At 38.3% G+C, this 19,711-nt stretch overlaps 2 protein-coding genes and 1 long non-coding RNA gene across 4 annotated transcripts; all 3 read right to left on the bottom strand.

Moving 5' to 3' along the window:
• Nucleotides 1-389: 389 nt before the first annotated feature.
• On the bottom strand, nucleotides 390-3,480 carry LOC113299514 (BTB/POZ domain-containing protein At1g67900-like). 2 transcript variants are annotated; one of them, XM_026548532.1, is made up of 4 exons: nucleotides 3,017-3,480; nucleotides 2,775-2,844; nucleotides 1,396-2,658; nucleotides 390-1,045 (listed from the first exon to the last, which is right to left on the bottom strand). In XM_026548532.1, exons 1-4 carry the CDS (start codon nucleotides 3,073-3,075, stop codon nucleotides 557-559), a joined length of 1,881 nt encoding a protein of 626 aa, XP_026404317.1. In that variant the 5' UTR covers nucleotides 3,076-3,480; the 3' UTR covers nucleotides 390-556. The 2 variants fall into 2 exon arrangements, with proteins under 2 accessions (XP_026404317.1, XP_026404318.1); XM_026548533.1 differs by lacking the exon at nucleotides 3,017-3,480 and having other exon boundaries at nucleotides 1,396-2,672.
• Nucleotides 3,481-8,196: 4,716 nt separating this feature from the next.
• On the bottom strand, nucleotides 8,197-9,668 carry LOC113295906 (putative nuclease HARBI1). The gene is made up of 3 exons (XM_026544239.1): nucleotides 9,332-9,668; nucleotides 8,561-8,742; nucleotides 8,197-8,395 (listed from the first exon to the last, which is right to left on the bottom strand). Exons 1-3 carry the CDS (start codon nucleotides 9,666-9,668, stop codon nucleotides 8,285-8,287), a joined length of 630 nt encoding a protein of 209 aa, XP_026400024.1. The 3' UTR covers nucleotides 8,197-8,284.
• A 3,325-nt stretch (nucleotides 9,669-12,993) lies between these two features.
• Nucleotides 12,994-14,402, bottom strand: LOC113293335. Its single transcript, XR_003332232.1, has 3 exons — nucleotides 14,129-14,402; nucleotides 13,966-14,030; nucleotides 12,994-13,177 (listed from the first exon to the last, which is right to left on the bottom strand). It is a non-coding gene; the product is annotated as an uncharacterized LOC113293335 (long non-coding RNA).
• Between the last annotated feature and the right edge of the window lie 5,309 nt (nucleotides 14,403-19,711).

The following is a 19,711-nucleotide window of genomic DNA, read 5'->3' on the forward strand; positions in this document are numbered from 1 at the left end:
ATGCGGATGGAAAATTTGAAATCCATAATTGATTGGATTGGATGCGGATAAGATAAAAACCGGCCCATATCGACCCATGCACACCCCTATTTCTTGCTATTACCTAACATATATGAGCTCATTGATTTGCCTGAAGGGTGTTAAATACTCTCTCTATTTCTCTAGTAAAGAGGTTAATACCACTTTTTTAATTTGACCATTTTTGGGTTAAAGTGAAAAACTGATGGTAACTATTTCAAGAAATGGAGGGAGTATTAATACTTAAAGTGTATTAATACTTAAAGTGTATCAGCCAAAACAAAAAAGAAAAAGAAAACGTTTATAATTAAAATGCTCATAAAACAATACCCTGCCTTGAGTTAGATTATTAAAGCGGCGGAATTGAATGGTTGCGAACTGAAACTCTCGATGTTTCCTACTTTCGAAACTTTATTTAAGATTGAGTACACCAACAATGGGAAAACACGACTAATCCTAAAGTAAGTTACAGTATGAAGTATTTCCTCCACATTACCAATTTCTCACCTTAAGAAAAAGAATAATACAAAAACTTAGATCAATGTCTTTCACTCACACTTCTATTACTAGGCCACAACTTACTCAACATCCTTTTCGGTCTAGAAGGAATCGAGAAAACACCTTTAAGCTTTGAAGTTCTTACATGACCATTATCATCAATGTCGTTATCTTCTTCGGCTAATTTCATCCTAAGTGTTGCTAACTTTGACTTCGGTGATTTAAGGCCGGAGGCAGTACACCATTCATCGTCTGCTGGACCAGTTCCTTTGCTTCCTAGTTGCTGTTGAATCCTTGACGTATCATCTCCATGGTTGACAAAAAGTGCTTTGATGTTACTAGGTAGGTCAGTGACTTGGCCACCGGCTACTGCTGCTCTTGCGTGTTCAAAGAAAAGGACTTGTACGACTACCCTCAATGGAAGTAGCTCATTCTGTGCGGCGTGCATACAGGCTTCCATGGATAGCTTCTTGCAATCCAGAACGCGGCATAACTTTTTCCGTTCACTCTTACTCAGTTCCGGGTGCGACTGGATTGAACAAAAAATTGCAAACATTCCATTCTATCAAAATCTAGTTTTAAACTGTGCTACTTCGACAATGTGCATTAAAGAAACATGCTCGGCCAAGTCATTTTCAGAAACCTATTTTGGATTTGATCCAGAAAATAGATAACATATAAAGTGAACACCCGTGGTGAAATGTAATCCATTCTGAACTAGCCTCCGGCCCTTTATGTTCGAAAGATTTCGCATAGATACAGATTATTTTTGGAGTGTGCCCAGCCCTTGTTGGAAAGCATGGTTTTAGAATTGTTAAAAAAAGGGGAAGCAACTGAAGAGTTTAAACTATAAAAAAAATATAAATTTGTGATAATTACCTTTAGGTAAATGTCAATGGCCCTATAAAGATCATCATGATCGATCCTTGCAAAATCTGGTATAGCTTCTGCAAGAGCAATGACCTTTGACAGAGGCAGATTTGCATCTCTAGCAATCTCTTGAAGATACTCGTCTACAAGCTTTGCCACCTTAAGTTTTGAGCTATGTGATGCTGAAGATGATCTCCTACTTTCCTGAAACTCATAATCGATATGTTCTGCAGACCTTGACCTTCTCCTCTTCTCAAAACTTGTCTTGGCCCTTGGGGGGCTTGTTGGAGGACTCAGCCCTTGCATGAACTGCTCTAATATGGACAAGACTATATCAACATCGTAAGCTGTCTCATTCGTATAGGAAAGTGAAGGTATTAAAAGATCACTAACATTCGCTTCTTCTAGCTGGAGTCCAACTCTTCGTGCCAATTCAATCTTAGATGAATAAGAAGCACCAAGTATGTTACCAGCTTTCAAAAGCTTAAGCAAGAAGCCGCAAGAGACAGACCCTTTCTCCATTGGAAGTAAGCTTACTATTGATTCTAAGATCAATCGATGTTTCGACGTTATGTCACTCGTTGCTTCTGAACCTTGATCATTTCCACTGTGTTTGTTACCATTTACATATTTACAGATGTTGGGTAACCACCTTGAAGCATAGATTTTCAGTGCTTCCCCAATAAGATAAGCAGGTATTCTCCCACCAGCTTTGATTGCAACCATGGTTTGCCAGTAGAGATCAATACCCAATTCAGCGATATCTTCAGCCCACCAACCTTTTGATGCAGTTCTATGCCGTTGACTCTCTGTTCCGTTACACAATGAAGCATCATCCCTGCCTCTAGAGGTGATATGTAACCAATTCAGTCTTGAGGGGTGGGCTTGAGTTTTCAAGGCAATAGCATCAATACAGCGGCTGGTAATCCCAAGTTCTTCTGACCACAACGGTAACGATCTTGTACTTTGCAAAGTTAACATTGAATCCTTCCACCCGCGTAAGATACAGGAATTTAAGAAACAATCAAGCTTGCAAATAAGATTTCCTTTCTCCACTTCCTCAGTCATTTGAAGATATTCAGCCGCACAACGGACTGACACAATGTTGAAGGAACTAAGGGTAATCGTAATACCATAGCAGAATTTCGCACAAATCTCAAAAGCTTCCACTCCACCAGGGAAGTCTGGCAGTTGAATCAACTGTTGCGGAGAAGAATTGGAAGATTCCGAACATAACCGCTGTAAGCGTAAACATTTCGAAAAAAGTGGAAACTGTGACAAGTAAACTGAACCAAATCAATGATATGATGATAGAAAGCTGACATACTTCATGCCATAATAGAAGAACACCGAATTTAATATCTAAACGATTTCTTCAAACCATTTACCTTGTGAAGCAAATATCTATATCCTTTAATTTGAATTATAAGATCACTTGACACTTCAGTAGATACAGACCTACATTCAAACACCAAAAACACAATTCAAAACATTTATCAACAAATTTCATTTACAAAATTAGGAAGAATCTGATACTTACGGTCTTATGTTCGAGTCCCTGCACATAACATTTCCACAAAAAAGAAAAAATGAAAAAAGAAACTAGGAAGATTTTTCATAATATGCTTACCTTACAGCCTCAGTAGTATAGAAAGTATCAGGCCGAGATCCAAGTTTCATAAATTTCATCTTTTAAGCTTATTGTTTCTCATCAGACACCCCTTAACAAGTATCCAACTTCCATGAGTGATTGAAATTTGTCTTTCACCAACCACTCTCATACAAAAACAAAAAAAGCAAAAGAAGCTCTTACAGAACTTTAGCTCTGTAATAAGATTTTCTCAGTTAGTAAGATAAGTTTTCTGGGTTTTTTCAGGAAAGGGTTCTCGGAAACAAGCAATTGCAGAAGAATTATGGGATCAGAATGGTCTGAAATTGATAAATTTTTAATCAAAACAGAGGAAATATCTGTTCTTTAATAGAAAACTCACAACCTTTCTATGATTGAATATTTATAAGAGAATGAAAGAAACTGATGATCAAAGAGGTCACTAAATTTTGTTCAGCTAGTGTTTTCTACTTCTCTCTGTCATTTAAGAGGACTCTAAGAAATAATGTTTGAACTTTAAGCTATCTCCCTCACGCGTGTGGCGTGCTAATGGAGGAATGATATGCGCACGTGCTTAACCTACACCTCTTTTATACTCCCTCCGTCCCTAATTAGATGACCTAGTTGTAGTTTGCACAATTTTTAAGACAAGGATGTTCGTAAAACTTAGAAATGATTTATCTCTTAAACTATATCACGGTTTTTCGTAAACTTTATACCGTTGAAAAGCATTTTAAAACACCTACGTAACGAATATAAACATAACTATCAAATTATACATATTTCTTAGAGCGTCCACAGTGGTGCGAGTATAACCAAAGACCAAAGACTAAAAAAAAGGACCAAATTTGGGTTTAGTCCGTCATGTGGCGTAGTGGGAAAAGAGTATATTTGGTCGTGCGTTGATAAACATTACGCCTGGGATCAGGCGTTGGTAAAGATAACGCCCGAATGGGGCGTTGGTAAAGATAACGCGCGAGTGGGGCGTTGGTATTGTTCTACGCTTCACAAACAAAAAAAAAAAAAAAAATGGGGCGTTAAGTATATCAACGCCCCATGTAAGTTTTGAAAAAAGAAAAAAATGGGGCGTTAAGTATATCAACGCCCCATGTAAGTTTTGAAAATTTGTGAAAGTGGGGCGTTAAGTATATCAACGCCCGTTTCATGCGTACATTATATCAACGCCCCATCGGGCGTACATTATATCAACGCCCCGTTTCAGGCGTACATTATATCAACGCCCCGTTTCATGCGTACATTATATCAACGCCCGATGAATGGCGGAGATTATATCAACGCCCGATGTGTAGCGGAGATTATATCAACGCCCGACTATATTTGGATTTGGTCCTGATCGCAGACCAAATTTGGTCTGGATTTTACTCTTTGATCAAATTTTGATCGATGGTCCGTCCCACTACGCCAGCCCACTCGACTGAAAATTTGGGTTTAGTCGTCCATTGCAGTTGCTCTTATAGTAACAAAAATAGGTCATCTATTTATGGGACAAAACTTAAAACCAAGTAGGCCATCTAATTAGGGACGGATGGAGTACATTTTTTCGGAAAATGGGTCAATTGTCCAAATATTTTTAAAACATGGTTCTAATGGACGAGTAGAAATTAATATGGGTGAAATGGATATTAAAAAAATAACAAGAATGAAACTGGATTCATCCTGACTTAAACTTAAAAAAGAGCGAGGATGAAACTGGATGCATCCTGATGTAAATTAAAAATAAGAAAAAATATTTGAAAATGGGTAGGATAAAACTGTTTACATCATGATTATTATTACATTCTCGTCCATTTAAACAGTATCAAATTTTACATGTATTTTTCACCCAGAAATTATTGATTTTGGTCTTTTTAGGTAATTTTGTGTTTTCTTTTTGTTTTTCCTTTTTCCTTTTTTACCAAATGTACTATTTGTTACGGTTTATGATTTTTTTTTAAGAATCATTACGGTTTATGATGATTAAGGAAGAAATATATCACCCTTGGGTTAAATTTAAAAAAAAAAAAAAAAAAAAGGTGATTATATTCATTTTATAGAAATAAAACCGAAAAAGTAGTAGCATACCCCTAGTTTCTGCTTTTCTTTTTAAAAGTAGGTTTTCAAAAATAGTCAAACTCAACAACTTACCTTTAGAGCAGGTCATTTCAATTGAGTAATCTAATTCTGATCACACCTATTGAGTAATCTATAAAGTAGGTCTTCCTCACGCACATGTTAGAATAATCTTGCAATCATCTGGCACACATAATGGATAGCTGAAAATGGCCTCTTCGCCGATAATGATTAACTTGATAGGAATAAGATTTTTGACAACACAAATCATATAGCCCAGTCAAGAGTTCTTGAGAAAATAACAAGCAAACCTTAAACATCGAGCCATTTGGGGATGAACTTATGGTCTGGTTTTATATAATTCTATAAATTGCACCTAATACATTATTAATTACTCATTGCTTCACTCTAAATACACTCATCAGGACCACCACCACCCTAAAACCTAGTATAACCGACCTCTACAGCACCAAATATATTATGGATAGTAATATATACTCCCTTCGTTACTTATTAATAGATTGGTTTTGTTTTTAGAGAAATTTAAGAAAATCAAGAGAACTAATCATTGAAAGTGGTCTTCATGACACTTGTCAATAAAAGAAGTGAAGTGAAATGGTTTTCATGTCACTTGTCAGCAAAAGAAGTAAAGTGCAATGGTCCACATGACAATTGTCATCAAAAGAAGTTAAGAGAAAAGTGGTCCCAGAAAATTAAAGTAACATTTGACTTTCTCAATTAGAAAACCAGCCTATTTTTTTGAAAAATTTATTTATAGAAACCAGCCTATTAAAAAGGACGGAAAAAATATATTATTATATCATAGAAAGCAAATGGCCTATTTGATAAATTATATTATTATACATATGGCCGCTTGTGTTATTTTGATCAAACACGGCAAGGCAAAATCTCTGCAGCAACCATTCTCTTTGTTTTTCACAAATTCAATTGTAACTCGACTGGCTGCCTTTACCCGTATCAATTGTTGGTAATGAAATGAAAGCAAAGGAAGAGTGTATTTTAATTGTATGTTAGTAAGATTATTTTTATTTTTTTTAAGGAACAACGGGCTAAATAGAGCCCTAAAAAATTATATTAATAAAATATCAACAAGTGACAGAAATTCATACATCATCAACAAAGAAAGAATAGTAAAAAATACATTTAGCGAGCGCCCCTAATACAGATGATCTAACACATATTAAAAGTATTGAGTACATATTCAAATAGAAAACAGATGTTTTGTGAGGGGTGGTTTTTGGAACTCTTTCCAACCATTTGGATAACTTCTTCAAATCTTGCTGCTCCCGTAGCAAGGAGTAATGAGCACATAACATCATAATCACGATTAGAACCGGTAGCCATGGATCTTGTATCGATTTGCAGAGACCTACGTCACGCCGGAGGAAATCGTTGTCAACAATATGCCTGAACATACTATCACATGTTAACAAAGTGCCATTAAGGCTATTATATTCTTCATAATGACAATAGTCAGCCATTAGAAGACGATCAAGAGAACTAGTACAACCGTTGCCACGGTGGAAGGGCCGATCGGAAGAAGAATTTGAAGATGGGTTTTTCTGAGACTACTTTCGCGCTGTTTAGAGAAAAGTGATACTTTAGCCCCGTTTCGGAAAAAGTGATACTTTCGTCCCGTTTCAGAAAAAGTAATACTTTCGCTCCGTTCCAGAAAAAATACTTTTTCCGGAACGGAACGAAAGTATCGCTTTTCCCGGAACATACCGAAAGTACCACTTTTCCATGAAACGGGGCGAAAGTATCACTTTTCCCGAAACGGAGCGAAAGTATCACTTTTCCTGAAACGGAATGTGAAAGTATCACTTTTTCTGAAACCGAAAATTAGTTGATCCATAAACCAAAATATGATTGCATGATGTGTCATGCATCCTTTGTGGTGGTTTGCATAATGACCATGCATTCAATTTTCAAGAATTGTGCCTAAAATGAAAGTATCACTTTTCTTGAAACAGAGGTAGTACATCGTTTTATTAGTTACAACGCAAAGTTAGTTGATGCATAAACCAAAATATGGCTACATAATGTATTATGTATCTTTTGTGGCAGTTTGCATAATGGATATACATTTAATTTTCTAAAATTGTGCCTAAAATGATAAATACCTCCTATTTTTCGTAAAAATTCTAAATTTGATGTTGTTATTTGTACTCATTGCGTAGATTTTTTTATTATCTTTCCAACGAGATAAAATTTGTAAAATTCTAAGGTACGGATTTTTAGATATGTTATATCAAAGTTTGTTTTCCAATTGTGTATCTTTTTTTAGGGGTATAATTGGAAAACAAACTTTGATATAACATATCTAAAAATCCGTACCTTAGAACTTTGTGTCAAGTGAAAAACACCAACCATGGACATCAAATCCAATCTTTTTGTGTCAATTGATGACTTAGGATTTACAACTAAGTGGCCATATAAAGGTCCTCCCTCGCTTCGCTCGGTCTGCCCAAATATATACAAAACCTGATTCTAAGATCCATGTAAAACAAGGACAAGTTTTATTTTTGAAAGCATAAAAGCCTAATTTAAATGTTACCCAAATTTACCCTAATTAATATTAAAGTAAATCTAGGCAACACACGAAAATCTACTTAAAAATTGATATGTAATTGAAGATTTGTAAAAGGAATCGATGAAGAAGAAGAAGAGGTAGCTTGAGTTTTTTTTTGGATATTCGGTTACCGGTGATAACACTTTATTACTATAGGAGGGAGCTAAGCAATAATAATGCTCAATTAAATGCCATAAAAATTTATCTTGCGATTTTTTGACCAAATAACCTAACATATTCTTGTTTCTTACCTGAAAAGGAATTTATTATAGATCGAAACTTACACCTTGTTTGTTTGCAGCTGACTCATCTGAGTCATCTGGATCTGAGTCGTCTGGATCTGAGTGAAATTACCTGACTCATCTGGATCTGACTCACTAAGGTCTGAGTCAGAAAATATGTTTGTTTTGTGAGTCAGACCTGACTCAGCTGACTGGATTTTTTTGGACAGAAAATGCCCTTGTGCACATTTCAAACCATAACATTTATCACTACTGAAACATCACAAATTGTTTCATTCCAGTCTAAACAACTTCCCTTTTTTGATGGAATTAAACATATTAAACATCATAAAACAATAAAATCTAAAGATTAAAGTCCTACAAACATAAAAGAAGAAACAAAATCTAAAGGAGACTAGCTATCTCATCACGTAAGTTGTTCATATATATCTGTTCTTGTCGTCCAAATAGACGAGGTGCATTTTCTTCCGTTTCCGCTTCCACTTCGACTTCCACCTGTGTCTCATTCATATCAAATGTCTCATTCTCATATTCTTTAAATAGCCAATCATCCAATGCATTACGACGTAGAAAGTTATGTATTGACATGCAAGCAATAACGATATCTCTTTGAGTCTCAAATGAGTAAGAAGGCATTTTACTTAAGACGGGAAATCTTACTTTCAATACCCCGAATGCTCTCTCAATCACATTCCTCAATCGAGCATGGGCTTGATTAAACTTCTCCTCTTTTGCCGTTGGAGGAACTCTTCGGTAATCACCTATCCAATACCTTATGTTGCGATACGGACACATAAACCCTTGTGTATGAGAGTACGCAGCATCACATAGATAGTATTTGTCTGCAAATTTTCAACAAAAACATTATGAAGTCATGCTGATGAAACTGCAGCAAGATGTAACATATATGCTAGTCCAAACTCTAATCACATCCTCATCTGACAAAGAAACCGGGCGCCTCTCTGCTATTAAGGAGGGTAGGCACAGAGCTAATCACTACTATGACTACTGTCTCACGCTTTAATATGTTACCTTAATAAAATAATTAGGTGTAAACTAAGAACCTACTGATGACCATAAGTTACTACAGTGATTAACACGAGGGACCGTCAAAAACTTTAAAAAAAAAAGAAAAGAGAAAAATAGAAGAAGATGAAGAAGCAAATGCTGGATTCATACGGGAGATCTCACATACAGTATATATAGCTTTTGGCGCAAGTGGGGCTAACTGAGGACAAGTCATAAGGCATGAGACGCGAGGACGCCAGCATGACAGAAAGTTTAGGCGAGCAAAAACAGAGTAGAGCATATATATCCTAATTCCTAAGTAGAGTTCGGTATATAAGAACGCAGTGCACAAGAATCTAAATAAAATTGAGTAAAGAAAACAAACCCAATGCAGAAAAATGGGACTTAAAATAGAGATATTACCTGGTGGAGGTAAAGGAAACTTGAAATATGGATCACGCACTGCCTCGGTCAACACTCTCGAGTCATGAGCAGTGCGTTCCCATCCAACCACTACATACAAAAAGTACATATCCCAATCACATATCGCAAGCACGTTTTGGGTACATTCTCCTCTTCCCCTTCCTCTATACGGTATTTGCTTCTCGACTGGAATGCTCGCACTAATTAGAGTGCCATCCAATGCACCAACAGCACCTTTAAAAGCACCTTCTCTGAGACGTTTATGCCTTTTAGTTATAGCTGGCTTGTCAAATACATTAGACGGAGGAACTAAAACTTCAGCAGACCAAATCTTCATAGCAGCCAACACTTCATGAAAACACTTACTAACCGTTTCACCCGAATGTTGAAAGTGATACAAAATTACACGATTCCTACAGTTGTGCCCAATTGTATATAAGAACATTGCCATCTTCTCCTCTACCTCTATATATTTACTATCCTCTAAAAGTCCTTTGGCTCGGAACTCATTGCATAATAGGGTAAAAGGAACCTTACTCATTCTCAATAGGTTGTACATATTCCTCGGATTTCCATCTAACAGGTCTTGGGTGAAAGCCTTTCCCGTTAAAATTGACTTCTTGTACTTTGGGCGTACACGCCGTTTAGCCTTCTTAAGTTTCTTCACTAACAAGCATAAAACTACTAGTTGAGATAATAGCGTTTTCATTTTCCTGAAAAGACCAAGTAGATGAAAGAAAATCAATTTCAATACAAACCCTAACTACCTCATAAACCCAAACAATAATCATTAACTCATCAAAATATTTTCTTAAACCCTAACTACCTCATAAACCCAAACAATAATCATTAACTCATCAAAATAGAAGTAGTGTTGCATGAACACTTCAACAAGATCTGCAAAATCACTCTATGAAACATCAATGCAACTACAAATAACAAAAAATAAAATCAAAAATAAGCAAAATCTTCCTACTACAGAACTGAAATCCATCAAAAACCTAAGTAATCAAATCCTACAAAATCATTCATAATACCTTAAATCAACACCAGAGTCACAAAATGAAGCAAATTAAATAACACAAAACTCGCTAAACAAACAAAAGCGTCGCATGAATCATCTACTTGCACATGAATCTACACCAACAAAACAATAATTGAATAGAAACCTAGACGAAGACTCACAAATAGAGAGAGCGAGTATAAGAAAATAATGCTGGATATCGCTGCAGCCTAGCCCATCGATTTGATGACTGCCCTTTGGACAAGAACAGGTCCCATATTTTTCATCCCCACACTCTGTTAAGTTGAATTAACAATGTTTCAGTTTTATCTATTCAGCAAAATTGGAAATCCAACTTCGTAGTGAAATCTAAGGACATCCAACAAATGACAGTAAGAAAACTAACGATTTTGTTTCATGACCCATTATTTGAAATCACATACCTATGCATCCAGGACTGACATAAGGGTCACCCCTGTAACCTTTGAAGCAAGTGTAGCCTTTCAATCTACAATGAAATGAAAGAAAAAGGTTAAAAGCATAAATAAGAAAATAACCAGCAAGCAATTCAATGTAACCAATAAGAAAATACGTATTCATTCATTCAACATTCACTCATTAAGCACAAATAAGCACAAATAATACTGATTCATCCATTAACTTCAATAAATACTCATTCAACATTCAACATAAAATAAAAATCGAGTACGTAAGTAACAAACACGAATGTTTTGCAACCCTAACATCTCTAACTATTTCCTAATTTGTCAACATCTCAGTGGATGAGTATTCAAGATTTCTCAACGTTCTTTTAAAAGTTTGTGTACAAAGGCAACACGACGCTCATCGCTTTTCAAACTGACAAACAATTTCTGCCAACCAGGCATCTCTGAAGCTTTTAGAGTTATGCTCAAATACTCATCCATTGTGATGCAATCAGTCTCAAGTAAATTATCCAAAGCTTTCATGAATTCGGCTGCGCTATCCTTTTCTAGAGCAAGTTTCTTATGTTGAAGATGAGTCTCCATCGATGTTACAATAGAACAAACTTTCTCAGTTAATAGATCACTTGATTCTTCCTCCATTTCCTTCTTCCTTTTCCTGCCACTCCCCTTTGCATTGAGACTAGAATCAACCTCGTTGTCATCCTCATGATTTTTTTCTTTTCCATGACTTGTACGAGATTCAGATCCATTATTTGAAACCCCTGCAGTTATAGAAGTTCCAGCTGAACAAGGCGGTTCCACTCTTCCAGGCGTATCTCTATTAGCTCCAGTGGAGAATTTCCCATCAAATAAATTCTGCAACTTCTCTGCATCTTCCAGCCCCTTGTTCTTGAATTGACTAGCGTTTTTGATTGTCTGCATCAATTAGAAAGTAAAAATTATAAATATGTTCAGCTGTTTATACAATCAAAGTTATAATTAGATGCACCAAACAGAACATTACGGTTCATTAAGGTTATGGAAACATTTAACAAGGACTTTTGGTTTTGTATTGAGGTTAGATTATGATTATGATCTTGTGACAATCCTGCATTCCAGCTTAAAGGGCTCAACATTCTTTCTCTTTCTTGAAGTTTAGGATCTTGTGTGTACATCTATCCAGCTACTACACTACCGTATAGACATATGGTGAACATAATATATAGAAACTTGTTTCATAAAATGGTGAACATATAATAGAAAATCTAAAGAAACTAAGAGCAAATAGTGAAGAAAGACATTGTTGACCCAATAGAACCTTACTCATTCTCAATAGGTTGTACTTCACATGCTTATATATCTGATATAAATATCACACCTGTTCAAAGATCTTACATTATAGCGCAGTCTGTGTTTCTCAGCTCATTGTACAAAAAAAGAACAAATGACCATATTAAACTGTCACAAGATAAGAAAATCACCATATTACCAATGTAATACAGTAGTACCAAAGTCATCTGAATCGACCAACAATGACCATACTATATAGCTCACCTCATATTTCATTGGAAGCTGTCTATGATTCTAGTTAGGAAGTGTTTCCGGTCAGTTTAAACCTTAATTATCAGCTGAAATGACTATGGAATTAGAAAAACATGGTCAAACATGGGTACACGAATTTACCTCATCGTTAGTCACCAAGAATGAGATCTTAAAAAATACAGAGAGAAGCACTACAATAGGAAACACTGATTTTGGATCACGTTGATGAATATTAGGTGATACAAAGCATAAAGAAACCCATCTATGAGTTCATAAACCAACTATGAACTAATTAGAACAAAAAAAATAAAAGATGAAAAAATAACAATTAAAATGATCTGAAATCAATTATCACCATGATAATTAGTGACTGTAAGACATAAATACATAAAACACACATGAACAGGTAAATTCGTAAGACACGTTAAATATTCAAGAATTTTCATCATCACACAATTGGAAACAACAATGTCAATTACCATTATTAGAAGCATAAATTTAATTCAATCATAAAGTCCAAAAAAACTGAAATAGTCTCCTTGTCTAATTCAACCCATTGCTCTTCGCTCCAATCAAATGTGTTCGTCTCCGCGTTATACCCATGTCCGGTTCTAGCTAAGAGACGGGACCAAGTGACATATTGGGTTCGCAAGTAATCCCAGTGGTTTCTCAACTTTTTTGTGTGATGGTGCAGTCATACTTCTCAGAAAAGAACTTGCACAAATTTCCCCACGAAGTTTGCTTCAAAGAAGTTCCAGAAAATCCATACTCAGTAGCTTGTGCCAAACACTGTTCAATAAATAGCCCTCTAAATTCTGGGACGCTCCTAAAAGTTATCTTATTTGCTTTCTCATCTTCCTTTTTCTCCATAGAGAACTAGAATAAAGTAAAACAAATACAAGACGTGGGTAATTTGAAACAAAAAGAGTGTGCTAACTTTTGACAATATTGACATAGTTTACAGAAAATATTGACATGACGTGGATTTGCTCTGTATTTTCAGTCTGCGTATTCGCTGCTCCTCTCCATGATTATGGTATAAACTATAATTACAGAAAATATTGACATGCAGTTTACAGCCCTGTCAGATTAAAAATTTTCACAAGCTCAAATGGTTTTTGCTGATTAGTTTTGTTTGGGTTTTAACTGAAGATGGTTCTTACTAATTGTAATCAAATATATTTCCTATAAGGCTAAGAGCCTAGGACTAAAGTAAGTCACAAAATGCACAATAAACATAGCAATGAAAGATTCAGAAAGATTTAGAAAGTACTTATAATTTCAATAAGGGTTGTTATCATTACAGTTACCTAGAGATTTCTTAACTGTAAAAAGGAAAAAAAAATGAAATCCCTAGTTGTATGGTCTAGTATCCTAGCTATAAACAGGAAAGACCCATGTTCTATCATAATCAATTGTATAACTGCCCTCATTGTTGTTGTCCATGAAATCACAAGTGCTACTGAAGGCCCAATTATGGCTATGATAAAACTCTGAAGCGTCACCTAGAACAAACCCAATTCATCGCTGTTTTGAAACCCCAGAAAGAAAACCCAAATGTAGAAATCGAACAAAAATAATTTGATACCCTAAATCTCACAAACCCTAAATCGAAAAATTTGGACCCAAATCATAAAATCAGAACAAAAAGATGACCTTATTACCTGATTATCAGATCGATGCTTCTGAATCTCACAGATGACCTAAAAACCCAGATTGATGCTTTCAGCTGCAATATAAATTCAAAATGAAATCCATAGCAAACATATTCTAAAACAAAGATATACACAGAACAAAGAACAATTGATTATAATCTAAACCTATTACCTGGTTGGATTTCTTCAGAACAGAAACTCTTCTTCAGAGCAGATCGAGAAGACATGAAAGAGAGAGAGTAAAAAACATAAAACCTTCTAAAAGAAGCTTTTAAATGATTTGAAAGAGATGGAAAGATGAGACGAGAGTGATGATTGAGATAGAAATTACTCGATTTGTTGAGAGAGGTGAAGAAGATATCAGTTGAGAATAGATCTAGGGTTTGCCTCCTCATCACCCATCTCTGCTTCCGACGGAATGAACGAAGAAAATGAGAAAGGAAATGAGTTTTTTTGATCTAAAACGTGAGGGCATTTTCGTCAATTTCAGTGAGTCAGGGGTTTGAACCACCTACTCAGCAGCATTTCAATGCCTGACTCCCTAGGGCCCGAGTCAGGGGTTAGGTTCGACTCAGATGTCGAGTCAGGGGTTGCTAAATTTACAAAACAAACAGTCTGACTGCTGACTCGGCGCGAGTCAGGGGTTGACTCAGACCCAGACACCGAGTCAGCTGCAAACAAACAAGATCTTAATGTCTCCCACTGATATGAAAATCTAACGTAGTATGATGACTAGTCTAATTTTCTGGTCGCCATTTTCTTCTGGAGTATTTATTATATCCTAGTTAATGCATTCCATTTCCCTCGAATTGCTAACATTGGATTCTCTCAAAGATCGGTCTGTTTTTAGGCCTTGAATGTACCTTCATCCTCTTCTTTTCTTCAAGTATGCATGGCAAAGTCAAGCTGCTACATATCTACCGGATTCATACACTGGATAGATACACCCCTATGTGACAGCGATCTCCACCGTTCATTTCTTCCCCACCCAATCCCACCAGGAAAAATAGAAGTCCCTTTTGAGGAATGGACCAACCAAAATTTGACACGTAAACGGGGTATGGTTTTGGTGTATAGTTTTGGTGTACAAGTAGCATTTTTTGATTTTTTATTATTTGATCGGTAGAAATGATCTGCATGCTCTTACTTTAACACTGGAAATGCAGCATCACCATACGAAGCTGCTACATATCTACCGGATTCATACACAGGATAGATACACCCCTATGTGGCAGCGATCTCCACCGTTCATTGCTTCTCCACCCAACCCCACCAGGAAAAATAAGGGGTCCCTTTTAAGGAATGGACCAATCAAAATTTGACACGTGTATGTGTAGATAATCCAAAGGGCTAGGTGGCAAGATCCTAAGCTATGATACACCAAAGAAAAAAGAGCGACAAAGCACAGGATAGAACCAAACGGCGCAAAGAGCGAGGTATCACGTGGGTCGGACGTGATGGCCCAATAGGTGCCGGATGTGATGTGACCCTTATCCTCTGACAGGTCGGGCGAACAATCAGAAAGCATTATGTCAGATGAAGGAAGATGGTCAAACAAAGGAACGAGAAGAAAGAAGGGCGACATCGTGCTAACCAGGCGATAAAGACTCGGCCTCGGGTGAAGAACTATCGGTCAAACCAGGAAGTCAGGAGATCAGTGAAGGTCCGATAGAGAACGGCTAAAATGATGTAATGTGACCAACATTGTAATTCTGTTGTATGTCGACCTTGGCATATAAATATAAGGGCAGGTCGAGAGAGAGAGGTAAGTTGAAAGGAGAGAAAAAGAAGGCACCATACTTGAGTTGTGAGAGCTTTACCATTTGAGAAGGAGAGGAAAAGAAGACACTACATTTGAGAGTTTGAGAGTTACACCATTTGAGAAGGAGAGAACACCTTGTAATCAAAGAAAAGAAATAATAACATTCATCCTTTCACCCCGTGGACGTAGGTAATCATACCGAACCACGTATATCTTTGTGTCTATGTTTGTTGTGCATCTTTACTTAGTTTTAATTCATCTTCTATACCATTGGATGTAGTGTGTGGTTTTATGCCACTACATTCTGGTGTCGACTAAGGGGAAAGTCTAAGTTCTCCGGATACCTTGACTGCATGTGCCGACAAAGACGATCCAAAAGCTCCTAAAAACACTTTGTGAGTTAGTTGAGGCTATGGGATGAACTCTGCTCGGAGAAAGTCTATATATGATTGTTTGGTTTGAAGTCCATTGAGATAGTTAAGTTTTCGTGGTTAAGATCGAGTCGTTAGCAAACACGTTCATTTGGGTCAATACCGAACAGTCGACTAGTCTTGCTTGTACGCGAGTCTGTTTTCGTGTCTTAATCTTCGTTTTCATAGTATTTTTCGCACTTATCTTCGTATTTTGATCTTAGTTTTTGTCTTACGAGTTCAATAAAGGAATACCCATAAACTCCCAAATAACATCTTTGATGTGTGGTTGAAGTTGCTTGAGGTTCCATGTTGGCTGGAGAAAGTGCCAAAGCAACAGCACGGGGAGATCATCGGTCGCTGGTGAAAAAATCCAAGGAATCAAGGGAAGACATCCCTTTGTAGTTCCAAGGGAGTGCATAAGTCTTAGTCCTGTTTTTGCCATTGTATGCTGACCTCATAAAAGTATGAATTGGGACCTTTTACTCACAAAGAACTAGGTGTTAATGATTTGGAGTCTAGGGAATGTAGGACAAATTGTAGTTAGTGCAGAGTCGTGGTACTGAAAGCGACGTCGTGCCCTTGAAAGTGACGTAGCATGATACCCGTCTAAAAGAGACACTTAGAGTCTGAACAGGGCAAACTGGCGAGGTCAGCATGACAGGGCAGAGGGAGTCGTACTTTTGAAACTCAGTTTTAGTGTCAGTCACCTTTTTCTTCTAAAAACCGTACGTACTATAGAAACTTTTCAAAAACAGGTCAAAATAAGGTGTTGTATGTTTTTGCTGACGTAGGTAGGGACGACTCTCGGACTAACAGCACATTGTGTCCGATGGCTAGCACGTCAGGGATGCGAAGAACTCTGAGGAACCGCACGATCTCCAGTAATAGCATGCAAGGAGGAGTAACTGGGACGAGGCGAGGGAGTAACGGGCATCCACCACCAGAGGAATCACGAGCTGCTGCAAGGGGTTTGCCGACTGTGGACGAGGAGATCGATCTGGGACGACACGGTGACCCATCGCCTCTGGAGAGAATCTCCTCGCCCCCAAGGAGGGATGATCAAATATATGGACTTACTGCGTCAGATACGGAAGATGATGAGGCAGCATTGATCCTGCATGCTCGGAGACGAAACATCAGACGACAAGATGAGTATCAAGAAGCCCTCAGACGAGAGCAAAAACGGTTAAGGCGAGTACAACTGGGATGAGAAGCGGTTATCGGGGTCGATCCGGCGACATCGACTCAGATACCTCCCAATATACCACCTCCACCACCTGTGACGATGGCACCACCCCCTGCTCATCTAGGCCATCCAAATGGTCATTCCAGCCATGAGAGCACAGATCCAACACTGCTCGCGATTCTAGAAAGCCAAAGAAGGAAAGATGCGGCTTTAAGAGATCTTTAGCAGAGGAATCTGGCTCTAGAGTTCGAGAACTATCAATTACGGAACTTAAGGCCGAGGTCGAGAGGATCCTCAAGTCGAGGAACATCGGGTCACCAAGGCCGAATCAGGCAAGCACCACCCTGCAGTGGGACCAAGCAATTCCGGTCGATCGGGACCACCCCCGACACCACCTGTCATGGGATACGTACCACCCGAGGATTCATCAACAGACGACAAAAGGCGAGAGAGGAACAATCAGCAGAGAAACACAAGGTTCGATAATGCGACTGAAGCCAAGCTGAGGGAGTTGGAGGAGAAGATAAGGAAGCTGTCAGGAACCGGAGAAGAAAACAAGCTCGTCGATGTTATAAGCGAGGCCGAGAGGACCCCTTTCACCCAAAAGCTAGAACTAAGGGACTTCCCACCAAAGTGCACACTCCCCACCTTCCCATCAAGGTTCGACAGCACGGTAGACGCAGTTGAGCATTTGAAGATGTACACAATTTCCCTAATACAATGGAAAAACCATGAGGTGGTAATGTGAAAATTCTTCCCTGCAATCTTGGAAGGCGAGGCAAGGAAATGGTTCTACAACCTCGCACCAGGAACAATCAACAGTTATGAGACTCTAGTCGAAGCCTTCCTTGAGACATACATGCACAACAGCAGACCTCGGCCCAGGGTCAACAGGTTATTCACCTTGGCCCAACGGTTCAGAGAACCTCTCAAATCATTGACTGATAAATGGAGAAATTTGTGTACAGAGATTGGGAAAGTACCCGTCGACCAGCAGATATTCGGGTTTGAAAACGCACTTGGGAGATCGGATCCCATCTGGGTAGCCATGTTCACTGAGAAACCACAAACGTTGAAATAAATGAGGAAAATGCAAGAGCATTTCATCGCCCTAGAAGAAATCCAGGAAGAGTCAAGAGATAGAGGAGTGCAAGAAGCTAGTGCAGTGCCCGAGTCAACGTCGGACGATACTCAAAGACGGCCCGAGAAGAGACCGAGTCCGCCCGTGCGAGGAAATGGGAAGAAGGAATGGATAGATAAAGGGAAGAGGCCAAGGCACGAGGCGAGAACGTACACCCCTTTGAATGCTCCACTCGAAGAAATCTTCAAAGAAGTCGAAAAAAAGGAGTGACATCATATACCCAGCTTCAAGAGGGATACAGTTCGAAGAGACCAAGGATTACCTGGAATATTTCCAGTATCATCAGTATCGATGCCACTCTACAAAAAACTGTCGAGAAGTGAAAGACATCGTGCAACACCTTATCAGAGATGGTTATCTGAGACAGTTCGTCCGACATCCAGCCCAGACGACCGCAGCGCCCAATGCACCAGTCCATCAGGTTCAGATCGACAGATCCACGCAGTTTGTCAACACGATTTCGCATTCCGCCAATCAAGCGTACAATCTGAATCCCGGAATAGTGTCTAGAATCCACAAGAGAGATCATAGTGGGAAGGAAATTTTCAGTGTAGCAAAAGCTTTGCCTATGGAACCATGGATGGTGCGACCTACCTTTTTCTCGGCCCAGGATGTCCCGATGAACGACCAAGCTCACAGTGATCTTTTGGTTATTACCCTGCTAATTGAGGAATAGGGGGGTAAGAATGATACTAGTAGATAGTGGGACCTCCGTCGAAGTACTCTTCTACGATACGTTCAAAAGGATGGAGTTGTTGGATGATATACTCGTCCTGTCAACATATCGTATATATGGTTTTAATGGGACGATAACCATCCCGAAGGGCGAAGTAACCCTAAGGGTATCAGATGGAGGTGGCTACCTGGATACTTTAACCACATTTTGTGTGGTTGATGTCGCCTCGCCCTATGAAGCTATTATCGGAAGACCATGGATCGCGAGAATCAAAGGAGTGGCATCGGCCTATCATCAAAGATTACGGTTCCCAACGTACAAGGGGATAACAAAATTCGTAGGAGATCCACAAGCAGCCCGACAGTGCATGCAGGACGACGCCCATATAAATGAGGAGCGCCGAGCACGGCAAAGGGGAGAGAAGAAAAAGGCTAAAGAAGTCAAAGTCGCAGAAGAACTGGAAAAGGTTATTTCGCAAGCGTTCATGGCTTACGAAGCACAAGGAAGCGATCCTTCATAGTGTAGTTGCAGGAAATCCTACACTACACCCCTCACAAGATTTCATTAACATTCAACT

This window comes from Papaver somniferum, chromosome 7, assembly GCF_003573695.1.
Source record: "Papaver somniferum cultivar HN1 chromosome 7, ASM357369v1, whole genome shotgun sequence".
In the NCBI taxonomy this organism is placed as follows: Eukaryota; Viridiplantae; Streptophyta; class Magnoliopsida; order Ranunculales; family Papaveraceae; genus Papaver; species Papaver somniferum.

Bases quoted from the DNA above. Each gene is read 5' to 3' on its own strand.
- LOC113299514 (XM_026548532.1), bottom strand. From the start codon at position 3,075: ATGAAATTTATGAAACTTGGATCTCGGCCTGATACTTTCTATACTACT. The intron at 2,845-3,016 runs GTAAGCATATTA...GTTTGAATGTAG, and splicing joins TATACTACTGAGGCTGTAAG to GTCTGTATCTACTGAAGTGT. The intron at 2,659-2,774 runs GTAAATGGTTTG...TACTTGTCACAG, and splicing joins ATAGATATTTGCTTCACAAG to TTTCCACTTTTTTCGAAATG.
- LOC113295906 (XM_026544239.1), bottom strand. From the start codon at position 9,668: ATGAAGATTTGGTCTGCTGAAGTTTTAGTTCCTCCGTCTAATGTATTT. The intron at 8,743-9,331 runs GTAATATCTCTA...GAAAATTTGCAG, and splicing joins GTTTCCTTTACCTCCACCAG to ACAAATACTATCTATGTGAT. The intron at 8,396-8,560 runs GTAAGATTTCCC...AATGAGACACAG, and splicing joins GAGCATTCGGGGTATTGAAA to GTGGAAGTCGAAGTGGAAGC.